At 39.8% G+C, this 12,678-nt stretch overlaps 9 protein-coding genes across 9 annotated transcripts; 4 read left to right on the forward strand and 5 right to left on the reverse strand.

Moving 5' to 3' along the window:
- Positions 1-52: 52 nt before the first annotated feature.
- On the reverse strand, positions 53-1,051 carry TDH2 (glyceraldehyde-3-phosphate dehydrogenase (phosphorylating) TDH2; the record flags this gene model as incomplete). Its single annotated transcript, XM_033911388.1, has 1 exon — positions 53-1,051. One exon carries the CDS (start codon positions 1,049-1,051, stop codon positions 53-55), a length of 999 nt encoding a protein of 332 aa, XP_033767279.1.
- Positions 1,052-2,659: 1,608 nt separating this feature from the next.
- Positions 2,660-4,195, forward strand: MET3 (sulfate adenylyltransferase; the record flags this gene model as incomplete). The annotated part of the gene is made up of 1 exon (XM_033911389.1): positions 2,660-4,195. The coding sequence occupies one exon, from the start codon at positions 2,660-2,662 to the stop codon at positions 4,193-4,195; it is 1,536 nt and encodes a 511-aa protein (XP_033767280.1).
- A 284-nt stretch (positions 4,196-4,479) lies between these two features.
- On the reverse strand, positions 4,480-4,764 carry SPC1 (signal peptidase complex subunit SPC1; the record flags this gene model as incomplete). The annotated part of the gene is made up of 1 exon (XM_033911390.1): positions 4,480-4,764. One exon carries the CDS (start codon positions 4,762-4,764, stop codon positions 4,480-4,482), a length of 285 nt encoding a protein of 94 aa, XP_033767281.1.
- Positions 4,765-5,035: 271 nt separating this feature from the next.
- CAL4 (Cal4p) lies at positions 5,036-5,818 on the reverse strand (the record flags this gene model as incomplete). The annotated part of the gene is made up of 1 exon (XM_033911391.1): positions 5,036-5,818. The coding sequence occupies one exon, from the start codon at positions 5,816-5,818 to the stop codon at positions 5,036-5,038; it is 783 nt and encodes a 260-aa protein (XP_033767282.1).
- Positions 5,819-6,163: 345 nt separating this feature from the next.
- SPAR_J02030 (uncharacterized protein) lies at positions 6,164-6,562 on the reverse strand (the record flags this gene model as incomplete). The annotated part of the gene is made up of 1 exon (XM_033911392.1): positions 6,164-6,562. One exon carries the CDS (start codon positions 6,560-6,562, stop codon positions 6,164-6,166), a length of 399 nt encoding a protein of 132 aa, XP_033767283.1.
- A 187-nt stretch (positions 6,563-6,749) lies between these two features.
- GPI14 (glycosylphosphatidylinositol-alpha 1,4 mannosyltransferase I) lies at positions 6,750-7,961 on the forward strand (the record flags this gene model as incomplete). Its single annotated transcript, XM_033911393.1, has 1 exon — positions 6,750-7,961. The coding sequence occupies one exon, from the start codon at positions 6,750-6,752 to the stop codon at positions 7,959-7,961; it is 1,212 nt and encodes a 403-aa protein (XP_033767284.1).
- Positions 7,962-8,191: 230 nt separating this feature from the next.
- Positions 8,192-8,791, forward strand: TMA22 (Tma22p; the record flags this gene model as incomplete). Its single annotated transcript, XM_033911394.1, has 1 exon — positions 8,192-8,791. The coding sequence occupies one exon, from the start codon at positions 8,192-8,194 to the stop codon at positions 8,789-8,791; it is 600 nt and encodes a 199-aa protein (XP_033767285.1).
- Positions 8,792-9,044: 253 nt separating this feature from the next.
- On the forward strand, positions 9,045-10,577 carry SPAR_J02060 (uncharacterized protein; the record flags this gene model as incomplete). Its single annotated transcript, XM_033911395.1, has 1 exon — positions 9,045-10,577. One exon carries the CDS (start codon positions 9,045-9,047, stop codon positions 10,575-10,577), a length of 1,533 nt encoding a protein of 510 aa, XP_033767286.1.
- Positions 10,578-10,769: 192 nt separating this feature from the next.
- Positions 10,770-12,527, reverse strand: ILV3 (dihydroxy-acid dehydratase ILV3; the record flags this gene model as incomplete). The annotated part of the gene is made up of 1 exon (XM_033911396.1): positions 10,770-12,527. The coding sequence occupies one exon, from the start codon at positions 12,525-12,527 to the stop codon at positions 10,770-10,772; it is 1,758 nt and encodes a 585-aa protein (XP_033767287.1).
- Between the last annotated feature and the right edge of the window lie 151 nt (positions 12,528-12,678).

The raw sequence follows: 12,678 nt of genomic DNA on the forward strand, positions 1-12,678 counted from the left end.
GAATTTATTGATAATAAAAACTAAATCATTAAAGTAACCTAAAAAGTTAAATTTAAGCCTTGGCAACGTGTTCAACCAAGTCGACAACTCTGGTAGAGTAACCGTATTCGTTGTCGTACCAGGAAACCAACTTGACGAACTTTGGAGACAATTGGATACCAGCGGCAGCGTCGAAGATGGAAGAGTTAGAGTCACCCAAGAAGTCAGAGGAGACAACAGCGTCTTCGGTGTAACCCAAAACACCCTTTAACTTACCTTCAGCGGCAGCCTTAACAACCTTCTTGATTTCATCGTAGGTGGTTTCCTTGTTCAACTTAACAGTCAAGTCGACAACAGAGACATCGACGGTTGGGACTCTGAAAGCCATACCGGTCAACTTACCTTGCAATTCTGGCAAGACCTTACCGACAGCCTTAGCAGCACCAGTGGAGGATGGGATGATGTTACCGGAAGCGGTTCTACCACCTCTCCAGTCCTTGTGGGATGGACCGTCAACAGTCTTTTGGGTGGCGGTCATGGAGTGGACAGTGGTCATCAAACCTTCTTCAATACCGAAAGCATCGTTGATAACCTTGGCCAATGGAGCCAAACAGTTGGTGGTACAAGAAGCGTTGGAAACAATCTTCAAGTCAGAAGTGTATTTTTCTTCGTTAACACCCATGACGAACATTGGGGCGGTGGAAGATGGAGCAGTGATGACAACCTTCTTGGCACCAGCGTCAATGTGCTTTTGAGCAGTGTCCAATTCCTTGAAAACACCAGTGGAGTCAATGGCGATGTCAATGTTTAGAGAACCCCATGGCAAGTTAGCTGGGTCTCTTTCTTGGTAAGTAGCAATCTTCTTACCATCGACAATGATGTGCTTGTCATCGTGGGAAACTTCACCAGCGTATCTACCGTGAGTGGAGTCGTACTTGAACATGTAAGCAGCGTAGTCGTTGGTGATGAATGGGTCGTTCAAAGCAACAACTTCGACGTTCTTTCTTTGCAAAGCAATTCTCATAACCAATCTACCGATTCTACCGAAACCGTTAATAGCAACTCTAACCATTTTGTTTTGTTTGTGTGTGTGATGAATTTAATTTGAAACTAAGTTCTTGGTTTTTTTAATATATTAACAAATAATATAAAACTGAATAGACAAACACAAGAAAGAACTTACTTGGACAAGCGTAACCTTTATATATCCTTTCCAAGCTCATAAAAAAATTAATAGGTCCACGGTCACTGGGTACTATCAAAACACATATTAGCATACGTACGTGTTAGTAGGTACGGCCCGCAAGGTCTTTGAGACAGCCATGACATGATCGGGCTGAATAGTTCACTTCAGTTGTCACCACCAGTTTTGGTCCCTAACACATCAGTCGAGTTCCACTAGGCTTTGTAAGCTGTAGCTGCGCAGCAACAACTGTGCAAAACGCGCGACTTCCTGTAAATGCCGCAGATCACGTGGTAAAGAAAAGAAGCAACAGACCGACTCCCCTCCGTTGTTTCTTTTCATTATTTCTGGATGCTCTTCACATCGTAGAGTATGACATATTTCCCGAATTAGTGGAAGCCCAAAACAACATTACCCTGGAAAAGTTTATTGACGTATATTAGCTTCGATTGTTTTACTTTTTTCGTGAGCTTTAGCCGCGCAGGGAAGGTCGTAAATATCGAAAGGACAACCAAAAAATACGTAAAATGTGTTGAGAAATTATCTTTCTCTTTTCTTTCAGATAGTACTTTTACCAAAGGGTAATGTCACATCATCTTTTATTGGAAAAAATCAGCAAACTATCTGTGAGTGTAAAAATATATCAGCTAATATTGGTTCTTCGATATCAGCTTTATCTTAAGCCCTATCATCTTACAGTAGTAAAATAATAAAGTGATGAAAATAGTGTGTGTAACTAATCCGCGTAAGATTTTTAAACTATGACTCGATCTTGGAACTCGAAAGGAAGCTCAGAATGATCATCAAGAGGGTAGTCTAAGGTAGAATAATATATCAAGTATCAGCCTCTTCCCTTTATATAAATCATGAAAGAGAGAGGGCTTAAAAGAAAAGTGGATATCAATTACACTTAATTTACTATTGTGTCTAAACTCTAACTTCACCCATATATACGTAGTGGTTCGAGTTGCAGGAACTTCGCAGACAGGTCACCACTTGGTGCGATGCTAACGAACTACCGTTACACTACATACAAATGTACAGGTATTGGTGCGGATGTGACACTTGAACCGTTACCCCAATATATATCCGAAGGGCTCTTCAAAAAAACTGCGGATCACGTGACCAGAAAAGTCACGTGTAATTTTGTAACTCACTTTTCGCTAGAATGCGGTTCCCATTGTGCTCACTGCACTCAACACTACAAGCATTACCAACCTATAAAGGAAATCAGCGTATAGACAAAGCCACAGTTTTACAAATTTAGTTACTTATGGAGTTAGTTACCAATGAGAAATAGAGGCTTAATGGCAGTATGACCTTATTTCTCGAGAAATATGAATACGAATTTATATATATATATAAACTATGATCCGTCCTTAACTTGTAGTTCTCCAGATTGGGGTTCTCTTTGTCGTAACAGTTGTTATATCGTTTCTTAGCAGTTAAGAAGTAACGAAGAAAGTATAATAACAACAAGAATAAAGTATAATCAACATGCCTGCTCCTCACGGTGGTATTCTACAAGACTTGATTGCTAGAGATGCGTCAAAAAAGAACGAATTGTTGTCTGAAGCCCAATCCTCAGACATTTTAGTATGGAATTTGACTCCAAGACAACTTTGTGATATTGAATTGATTTTGAACGGTGGATTTTCTCCTCTAACTGGGTTTTTGAACGAAAACGATTACTCCTCTGTTGTTACGGATTCGAGGTTAGCCGACGGCACATTGTGGACTATCCCTATTACATTAGATGTTGATGAAGCATTCGCCAACCAAATTAAACCAGACACAAGAATTGCCCTGTTCCAAGATGATGAAATTCCTATTGCTATACTTTCTGTCCAGGACGTTTACAAGCCCAACAAAACTATCGAAGCCGAAAAAGTTTTTAGAGGTGACCCAGAACATCCAGCTATTAGCTACTTATTTAACGTTGCTGGTGACTATTACGTCGGTGGTTCTTTAGAGGCCATTCAATTACCTCAACATTATGACTATCCAGGTTTGCGTAAGACTCCTGCCCAACTAAGACTCGAATTCCAATCAAGACAATGGGACCGTGTCGTCGCTTTCCAAACTCGTAATCCAATGCACAGAGCTCACAGGGAGCTAACCGTGAGAGCCGCCAGAGAAGCCAATGCTAAAGTGCTGATTCATCCAGTTGTCGGATTAACTAAACCAGGTGATATAGACCATCACACTCGTGTTCGTGTCTACCAGGAAATCATTAAGCGTTATCCTAATGGTATAGCTTTCTTGTCCCTGTTGCCATTAGCGATGAGAATGAGTGGTGATAGAGAAGCCGTATGGCACGCAATTATTAGAAAGAATTATGGTGCCTCCCACTTCATCGTTGGTAGAGACCATGCGGGCCCAGGTAAGAACTCCAAGGGTGTTGATTTCTACGGTCCATACGATGCTCAGGAATTGGTCGAATCCTACAAGCATGAATTGGACATTGAAGTTGTTCCATTCAGAATGGTCACTTATTTACCAGACGAAGACCGTTATGCCCCAATTGACCAAATTGATACCACAAAAACAAGAACTCTGAACATTTCAGGTACAGAATTGAGACGTCGTTTAAGAGTCGGTGGTGAAATCCCTGAATGGTTTTCATACCCTGAAGTGGTTAAAATCTTGAGAGAATCGAACCCACCAAGGCCCAAACAAGGGTTTTCTATTGTTTTAGGTGATTCATTAACCGTTTCCCGTGAGCAACTATCCATTGCCTTGTTATCAACGTTCTTGCAATTCGGTGGTGGCAGATATTATAAGATTTTCGAACACAACAATAAGACAGAATTACTATCTTTGATTCAAGACTTCATTGGTTCTGGTAGCGGGCTGATTATTCCAAGTCAGTGGGAAGATGAAAAGGACTCTGTTGTTGGCAAGCAAAACGTTTACTTATTAGATACCTCAAGTTCAGCTGACATCCAACTAGAGTCAGCAAATGAACCTATTTCACATATTGTGCAAAAAGTTGTCTTGTTTTTGGAAGACAATGGCTTTTTTGTGTTTTAATCATCATGAGATGCTCCCATTTTAAAGAGAGGGCAAAACCCACGATCGATCGCGCAAAATAGATAGATTGCAGATAAAATTTGTATGTACATTTATTAATATATATAATATATCAAAAGAAAAAAAATCCAAAAAAAATTACACACTCCTTTTCAGTTATCAATCACAAAACCTAGAGATAGCGATGGAATATCTTCAATAAAACTCCCTTCCATTGTTGGGAGCTTACTATTGGAACTACTAGAAGACACCTAAAAAAAGATAATTTTTGGACGCAATCGCGATTAGTCATACTGGTCGACATTAATTTCAATTTTTGGCTGTGCCCATCTCAATTTTTGTTTATTATACCATGGGTAAGCTGGCAAAACACATATCAAAGTAACCACACAACTTATGCCATACGCAATCAACAAAACTTTCAAAGACTGTTGTGTAAATCCTAATATACACGCTATCACAGCTCCGATCGTGAGCGACAACTGTTGAAATTTTTCTGTTTTCCGTTGGCTGGGAAAATCTATTGGAAAGATCAGTTTTCTTTGCACATCTTGTAATATCTCAGACATTGAAGTTGATTATGACGTAACGTTGATCTTGTTTGAATCCTGTTTGACCAATCTTTGGAGTACGTTCGTTTACCTGCCTTTTTTTTTTTTAAGTGGTTTCTGTTATCACTACGCGAGGTATACTTAAAATGTGAAAGAGTACATATGGGCTCCATCTTACGCAAAAGAAAAAAATGTAAAGAATCGAACCAAACTGGTGGAGCCTATACGTATATAGGAGCGTGTGTATAAAACTTCCCTTGTACTCTTGTACCATATTATAATGTTTGCATTAAACTGTCATTTCACCGATAATTTGGTCCTTTAGCCAATTAACATATCTAATGAACGGTTCACCCTTGCTAACGTCAATAGCGCTATCATTCGTAGCTTCTCTATATATAGTAATCAGGTCTTTATCCTTAGAAAGCTCATTAAATAATTTACAATTCAAAAGATCTAGCTGAAACTTCCAAATGGGTAGCAATTCGTTCTGCAAAACATTAACTAATATTTTCATCTGTAAATCGTTCATCTGTGACTGTTGTTTATTCATAGGAATCTTGTTCAAAAACTTGTAGAGATTCACAAATCCAGATAAACAATTCTGCATTTGTAAAGTAAATTCATCTTTAAAATCAACATTTAGTCTGTTTAATTCCTGAAAAATGTACCTGTTTACTCCGTAAATAGAGTTGACCAAAACCTTCTCAATCAAATGTCGACACTTTCCAGGTGTTTCAAAATGATCTAACTCACAACTATCCAATAATAGGCGGAACCCTGTCCTTAAGTCGTAAATTAGTTCGCAAATATCATTCTTTAATTCAAGAAGTTCTTTCTTGTGCGACGTACGTGTACCAGAAACATTTAATAAATTGTCTTCCTGCTTCTGAGCCAGGTAATACAGGACATACATCAGATCCGTCATATAATGTGAAGTATTCAGAATGAACGGCACTATTTGATTCAGCAGTATAACATTTTTCTTGTTGTTCTCTGATATTCCGTCATTGAGCAAAAGTTTGGATTGTAAAGTCGAAACGGTGCTTTCACTAGGTTCTGTTTCACTCATACGCTTGTATATGCTACTACGGGTTAACTTGTTTGTCCTTTTTCTTGTAAAACTATTTTATATTCTACTTTGACTTAATTAGCGTGAAATTAAAACTAACGCCGCTTATCTAATCACAATAAAATGTCTGCCTGAGAAATTAATAAAAGGGAAATGATAGAACGACAGATATCGCACATAACATTGTTCGAAACATAATTTAGATCGGAGCGGTCAAAATGACTTCTACATTCTTTTAGCACCAAGAAGAGCAGCTATATGAATAAGCGATATAAAACTTAAGTAGAAAAGGGAAGGTAATAATACTATATATACATGCTATTACGTACCTGAGTCGCAAGTAATTTACCTAGTTTTCGGTTTTACGGTTGCCGTGTCATTATCGTTACCATTACCATCACTTTTATCGTGATCATTGTTATAGTCACCATCATCGTTGCCCCCGTCATTAATCTGTAACTTAGACTGTATATCGTAACATTCAGACAGCTTTGTTAATGAGGTCATGCCCTCCAGGTTTTCTTGGTCAATATCCAGGGATATGTCTGCTTTGTCTTGTGATCCTTGATTAGATTGATCCTGCAGCTGCCCTTCCCAAGGCCTGGACCTTGGCTTCAATGAAGGAGTACTAGCTAAACCCTCATCTAGCGTAACATTTGGCACTTCGACAATATTAGGTATAGGCTTATTATTCAGAATGTGATCCAGCAACTCTTCATAACTAAGTTCACCACCTGCCACCATGCTTGACTCGTTATGTTCGCTTTTAATTTTTCAAAAAAGTTAATCGAAACAGGTGAGGCTCCTTTATAGGCTCCGATAATAATGAAAGAAACTTTAATAGTTGGTAAAACGGCAGAAAAAAAAACACTACATATACATAAAAGAGTCAACGATTGGCAACCAAGAAAAAAGGCGATAAAGTTAAAAGATGACTGGTGAAGACTGGGGCTTGATTGTCGTGTCATTTTTGGTAAGAGTCGGATTTTTTCTTTTTGGCATTTACCAAGATGCTAATTTCAAAGTGAGGTATACTGATATCGACTATTTTGTGTTCCATGATGCTGCCAAGTATGTATATGAAGGCCAATCACCTTATGCAAGGGATACATATCGTTACACACCGCTACTAAGTTGGCTACTAGTTCCCAATCATTATTTTGGATGGTTACATTTGGGGAAGATCATATTTGTTATTTTCGATTTGGTTACTGGGCTCATTATAATGAAGCTTTTGAACCAGGCCATCTCCAAAAAAAAAGCTTTCATACTAGAAAGCATTTGGCTGTTGAATCCTATGGTTATCACCATCAGTACAAGGGGAAATGCTGAGAGCGTACTTTGCTGTTTGATCATGTTCACGCTATATTATGTGCAAAAGGGTAGGTACACAATAGCGGGTCTCTTATATGGCCTTTCTATCCATTTTAAAATATATCCAATCATATATTGTATCCCAATAGCGATTTTTATATACCACAAGAAGAGCAGCCAGGGTACACAGGCGCAACTGACATCGTTACTCAATATCGGTTCGAGTACCCTAGTGAGCTTGCTGGGATGTGGTTGGGCAATGTACAAGATTTATGGATACGAATTTTTGGATCAGGGATATTTATACCACTTGTACAGAACAGATCACAGACACAATTTTTCAATGTGGAACATGCTATTGTATTTGGATTCTGCAAATAAGGGCAATGGAGGATCCAACCTGTCAAAGTACGCATTTGTACCCCAATTGCTTCTTGTTTTAATAACTGGATGTCTTGAGTGGTGGAATCCAACATTTGATAACTTACTGAGAGTTTTATTTGTCCAGACGTTCGCGTTTGTGACATACAATAAAGTGTGCACATCACAATATTTTGTTTGGTACCTGATATTTTTACCATTTTACCTGTCAAGATCGTACATTAATTGGAGGAAGGGTCTTTTAATGGCCACACTTTGGGCAGGAACACAAGGTATTTGGCTAAGCCAAGGTTACTATTTGGAGTTTGAAGGCAAGAGCGTATTTTATCCTGGACTCTTTGTAGCGAGCGTATTATTTTTCCTGACCAATGTTTGGCTATTGGGGCAATTCATCACCGATCTCAAGATACAAGTGCAACCCACAGGTGCCAGCAAAAAGAACAACTGACTGACGTTAGCACATACTACTACGTATTTGATTCTATAAATCTACCTATATAACGTGTAAATATGAAAAAAATGCAAAAAAGCGCACCACCAAAAGGGAAGAAAAAAAGCTGAAAAAAATAGGAAGAAATGATTTTCGATGTGTATTGAGAAATTTATCAATCTCTTAACTGCTTGAAGGACACAAGAAAAGAGCGCAAGAGCTAAGCTAACAAAAATCGTATTGCAAAAATGTTAAGAGGGGTCATCTATTGTGGAATTTGCTCGTACCCACCAGAATACTGCGAGTTTTCAGGAAAATTAAAGCGTTGTAAAGTTTGGCTATCTGACAACCATGCAGACCTTTACGCAAAACTGTATGGTGCTGACGATAATGCACAAGAAGAAGTGGAAGCGGCGGCCAACAAACTGGCCGAATCCAGTATTGGTGAAGCCAGAGAAGAAAAGTTGGAAAAGGATTTGCTGAAAATCCAAAAAAAGCAGGAAAATAGGGAACAAAGGGAATTGGCCAAGAAGCTGTCATCGAAAGTGATCATCAAAAGAGAAGCTAGGACAAAGAGAAAGTTCATCGTGGCTATCTCTGGACTGGAAGTCTTCGACATAGACATGAAAAAATTAGCCAAGACATTCGCATCTAGGTTCGCTACAGGGTGCTCAGTCTCAAAAAATGCAGAAAAGAAAGAAGAAGTCGTCATTCAAGGTGATGTGATGGATGAAGTGGAAGCCTACATACATTCCTTGCTGGAAGAGAAGGGCCTGAAGGACGTCAAAGTGGAAACCATTGATGCTAAGAAGAAGAAAAAGCCTGCTGCAGAAGGGGCTGCCAAGTAAGCAATGAATAAATATGTAATAGCACCGTTTTGGGAGGAAAGGGCTTTTTAGTCGGTAACCAGACGTGTAGGTTAGATAGTCAAACCTTATATGGTACTTAAAATTGTCGCCTCTATATATCATGCAGCCGGCCCACAGAGACCTGCGCCGCTCCGTCCCTTGAACCCTGCAGTAGGGATAAATATAACGCATTCCCTATCCAGGTCACTTGCAGCCAAAAAATGCAACTCAATCAAGTATAAAGAGGATAGGGATGTCTTCATCTTCAAGCGAGATAGAACCAACAGCGTATAACAATATGGAAACGGACGAGGAGTATTGCAGACGCAATGATATACATGACCTTTCCAGCGTGGTCGGTGATGCTTTCTCACAAAGTGTGCCAGACATTGATGGGCAAACGACCGATTCCTCGAAGGAACTCGAGCCAAATCCCAAAGATAATAGGGTGTTTCCTCCTTCCAGTGGTTCATTCTTTTCTCCCAATTTACAGGGTCAAAGGAAAAAAGTCTTTTTAAAGTTCATCTTTACAAATTGTTTGCTGGCCATAATTTGCTTTACGATGTTCGTTTTGTTCTGGGGGGCTCTTTACGACACCAGCAAATACCTGCACAAAGTTAAGCTTCTCGTTGTCATCCAGGAACCTCCTTTGGTAATTCTGGATAATAATAGTTCCATAGTGGTGCCCTCCATATCGTCTGCTTTGCCCACTTTCATTAACAAAATACCGTGTGATTGGGATATTTATAATGCTTCTAGCTTCCAGACCAAATTCCACGTAAATACGCCCCAGCAAATTAATGACAAGGTCATAGATTTGATCTATGACGAAAAATACTGGTTTGCCATTAATATCAAACCAAACGCTACAGAGACTCTGTTCGAATCACTGATTAGTGATACCGCTCCATTATTCAATTCCACGCTGTTCAATCAAGTGGTATATGAAACTGGTAGGGACCCAGCAAACCTGAAATCCACGATTCTACCGTTTGCACAGGGCATTGAAGAATACTATGAAACGTTTTACACATTGAATTACCTACCTGCATTAATGACCAACATTACGCAGATATATCGTTACACATTAACTGGAAATGCAAGGCATATCACCGCAGCAGGTAACTATAACTACGAATACTATGACCACAGACCATTCACAGACCGTATCCTGCTGGCGCCCACACAAATCGGTGTTGTTTACTGCTTACTGTTAACCTTTTTCCAATTTCTGTTATATGGCCCATTGCACGTGGAAATGGCAAAAGTGCTAAGACCAGCCAACGGGTTACTTTACCGTATTGCCATGTCATGGTTCACCTTTTTCTTCGCGTCTTTGTTCTTCTGTACAACAACCGCCATCTTTCAAGTTGATTTCAACAAATCCTTCGGTAGAGGAGGCTTCATCGTATATTGGATGTCCACGTGGCTCTTCATGCTTGCTGCCGGTGGAGCTAACGAAAATGCAGTGATGCTTGTTATTACCGTAGGCCCCCAGTACCTCGGGTTCTGGATCCTATCATTCGTCATCCTCAATATTGCTCCATCTTTCTTCCCATTAGCGCTAAATAATAACGTTTACAGATATGGTTACATGATGCCCGTCCATAACGCCATTGATATTTACAGGGTTATTTTCTTTGACGTGTCAAAGCATAAGATGGGTCGGAACTATGGCATTTTAGTCGCACTCATTGCTTTAAATACGGCATTGTTACCATTTGTTAGTAAGTACGCCGGTAAAAAACTAAAAAAGAAGGCTTTAGCGGCAGCAAAGCAAAGTTGATTTGATGGATGGTAATATACCTAACTTTTCAAATAAAAAAATACTAATCGTTGTTTTTTTTTAAATAAATGTTTATCCATTCAATGGACTATAATAAATATTTATATATATATAAAAAGATTGTGGACAAAAAAAGATGATGGGAAAGAAGAATCTCTATATATATATTCATCGATTGGCGCCTATAATGCATCAAGCATCTAAAACACAACCGTTGGAAGCGTTGGAAACCAACTTAGCATATTTGGATAGAGTACCTCTTGTGTAACGAGGTGGAGGTGCAACCCAGCTTTGTTTACGTTGAGCCATTTCCTTGTCAGAGACTAATAGATCAATCTTGTTGTTATCAGCATCGATAATGATTTCGTCACCGTCTCTGACCAACCCGATAGGACCACCTTCAGCAGCTTCTGGGACAATGTGACCGATCAAGAACCCGTGAGAACCACCAGAGAATCTACCATCAGTCAACAATGCAACATCTTTACCCAAACCGTAACCCATCAGAGCAGAGGAAGGCTTTAGCATCTCAGGCATACCTGGGGCACCTCTTGGACCTTCATATCTGATAACAACAACGGTTTTTTCACCCTTCTTGATTTCGCCTCTTTCCAAGGCTTCAATAAAGGCACCTTCCTCTTCGAATACACGTGCTGTACCTTTGAAGTAAGTACCTTCCTTACCGGTAATTTTACCGACAGCTCCACCTGGTGCTAATGAACCATACAAGATTTGTAAGTGACCGCTGGCCTTGATTGGGTGAGAGAGCGGCTTAATAATCTCTTGTCCTTCAGGTAGACTTGGGGCCTTCTTAGCACGTTCTGCCAAAGTGTCACCGGTGACAGTCATTGTGTTACCATGCAACATGTTGTTTTCGTATAGGTATTTAATCACAGACTGCGTACCACCAACGTTGATCAAATCAGCCATGACGTATTTACCAGAAGGTTTGAAGTCACCGATCAATGGTGTAGTATCGCTGATTCTTTGGAAATCATCTGGTGACAACTTGACACCTGCGGAATGAGCAACAGCCACCAAATGCAGAACAGCATTAGTGGACCCACCAGTTGCAACGACATAAGTAATGGCGTTTTCAAAAGCTTCCTTGGTGAGGATATCACGGGGCAAGATACCCAATTCCATTGTCTGTTTGATGTACTCACCAATGTTATCACACTCAGCTAACTTCTGTTTAGAAACCGCTGGGAAGGAAGAAGAGTTTGGAATGGTCAAACCTAGCACTTCAGCGGCAGAGGCCATTGTATTGGCAGTGTACATACCACCACATGAACCAGGACCTGGGCATGCGTGTTCTACGACATCTTCTCTTTCTTCTTCAGTGAATTGCTTGGAGATATATTCACCGTAGGATTGGAAAGCAGAGACAATATCGATGTTTTTAGAGATCTTCGAAGAACCACAAGTTGGGTGACCAGGCAAGATAGTACCACCATAAACCATGATGGAAGGTCTGTTGTGTCTACCCATGGCCATCATGACACCAGGCATGTTTTTGTCACATGATGGGATTGCAATATTGGCATCGTAGTGTTGTGCCATCATGATGGTTTCAAAAGAGTCTGCAATAATTTCTCTACTTTGCAATGAGTATCTCATACCCTTGGTACCCATAGAGATACCATCGGAAACACCGATGGTATTGAACTGCATAGCCTTCAAACCGGCCTTTTCAATGGATTGAGAACATCTGTTGTTCAAGTCCAATAGATGCATATTACATGGGTTACCGGACCACCAACAGGAGCCAACACCGACTTGAGGCTTCTTGAAATCATCCTTCTTGAAACCAGTGGCATAAAGCATGGCTTGGGAGGCACCTTGGCCCTTTGGTTCAGTGATGATATAGGAGTACTTGTTGAGCTTCTTTGCAACGCATCTCGTTGTAGAGAATTGTCTAGATGTAGCAACTTTCGTTAACAAGCCCATCTCTACTTTTTTTCTTGACTGTTTACAAAAAATGCAAGAATCAGTTACTAAAGAGTACAGGCAGTACAATGTATGTTAGCAGTTCAGTCTCTTCTTTTGTAACATTATATAATATACTACTATATTTACTGAGTCATCTGGAGAGGAAAAA

Source organism: Saccharomyces paradoxus, chromosome X (assembly GCF_002079055.1).
Source record: "Saccharomyces paradoxus chromosome X, complete sequence".
NCBI classification, from domain to species: domain Eukaryota; kingdom Fungi; phylum Ascomycota; class Saccharomycetes; order Saccharomycetales; family Saccharomycetaceae; genus Saccharomyces; species Saccharomyces paradoxus.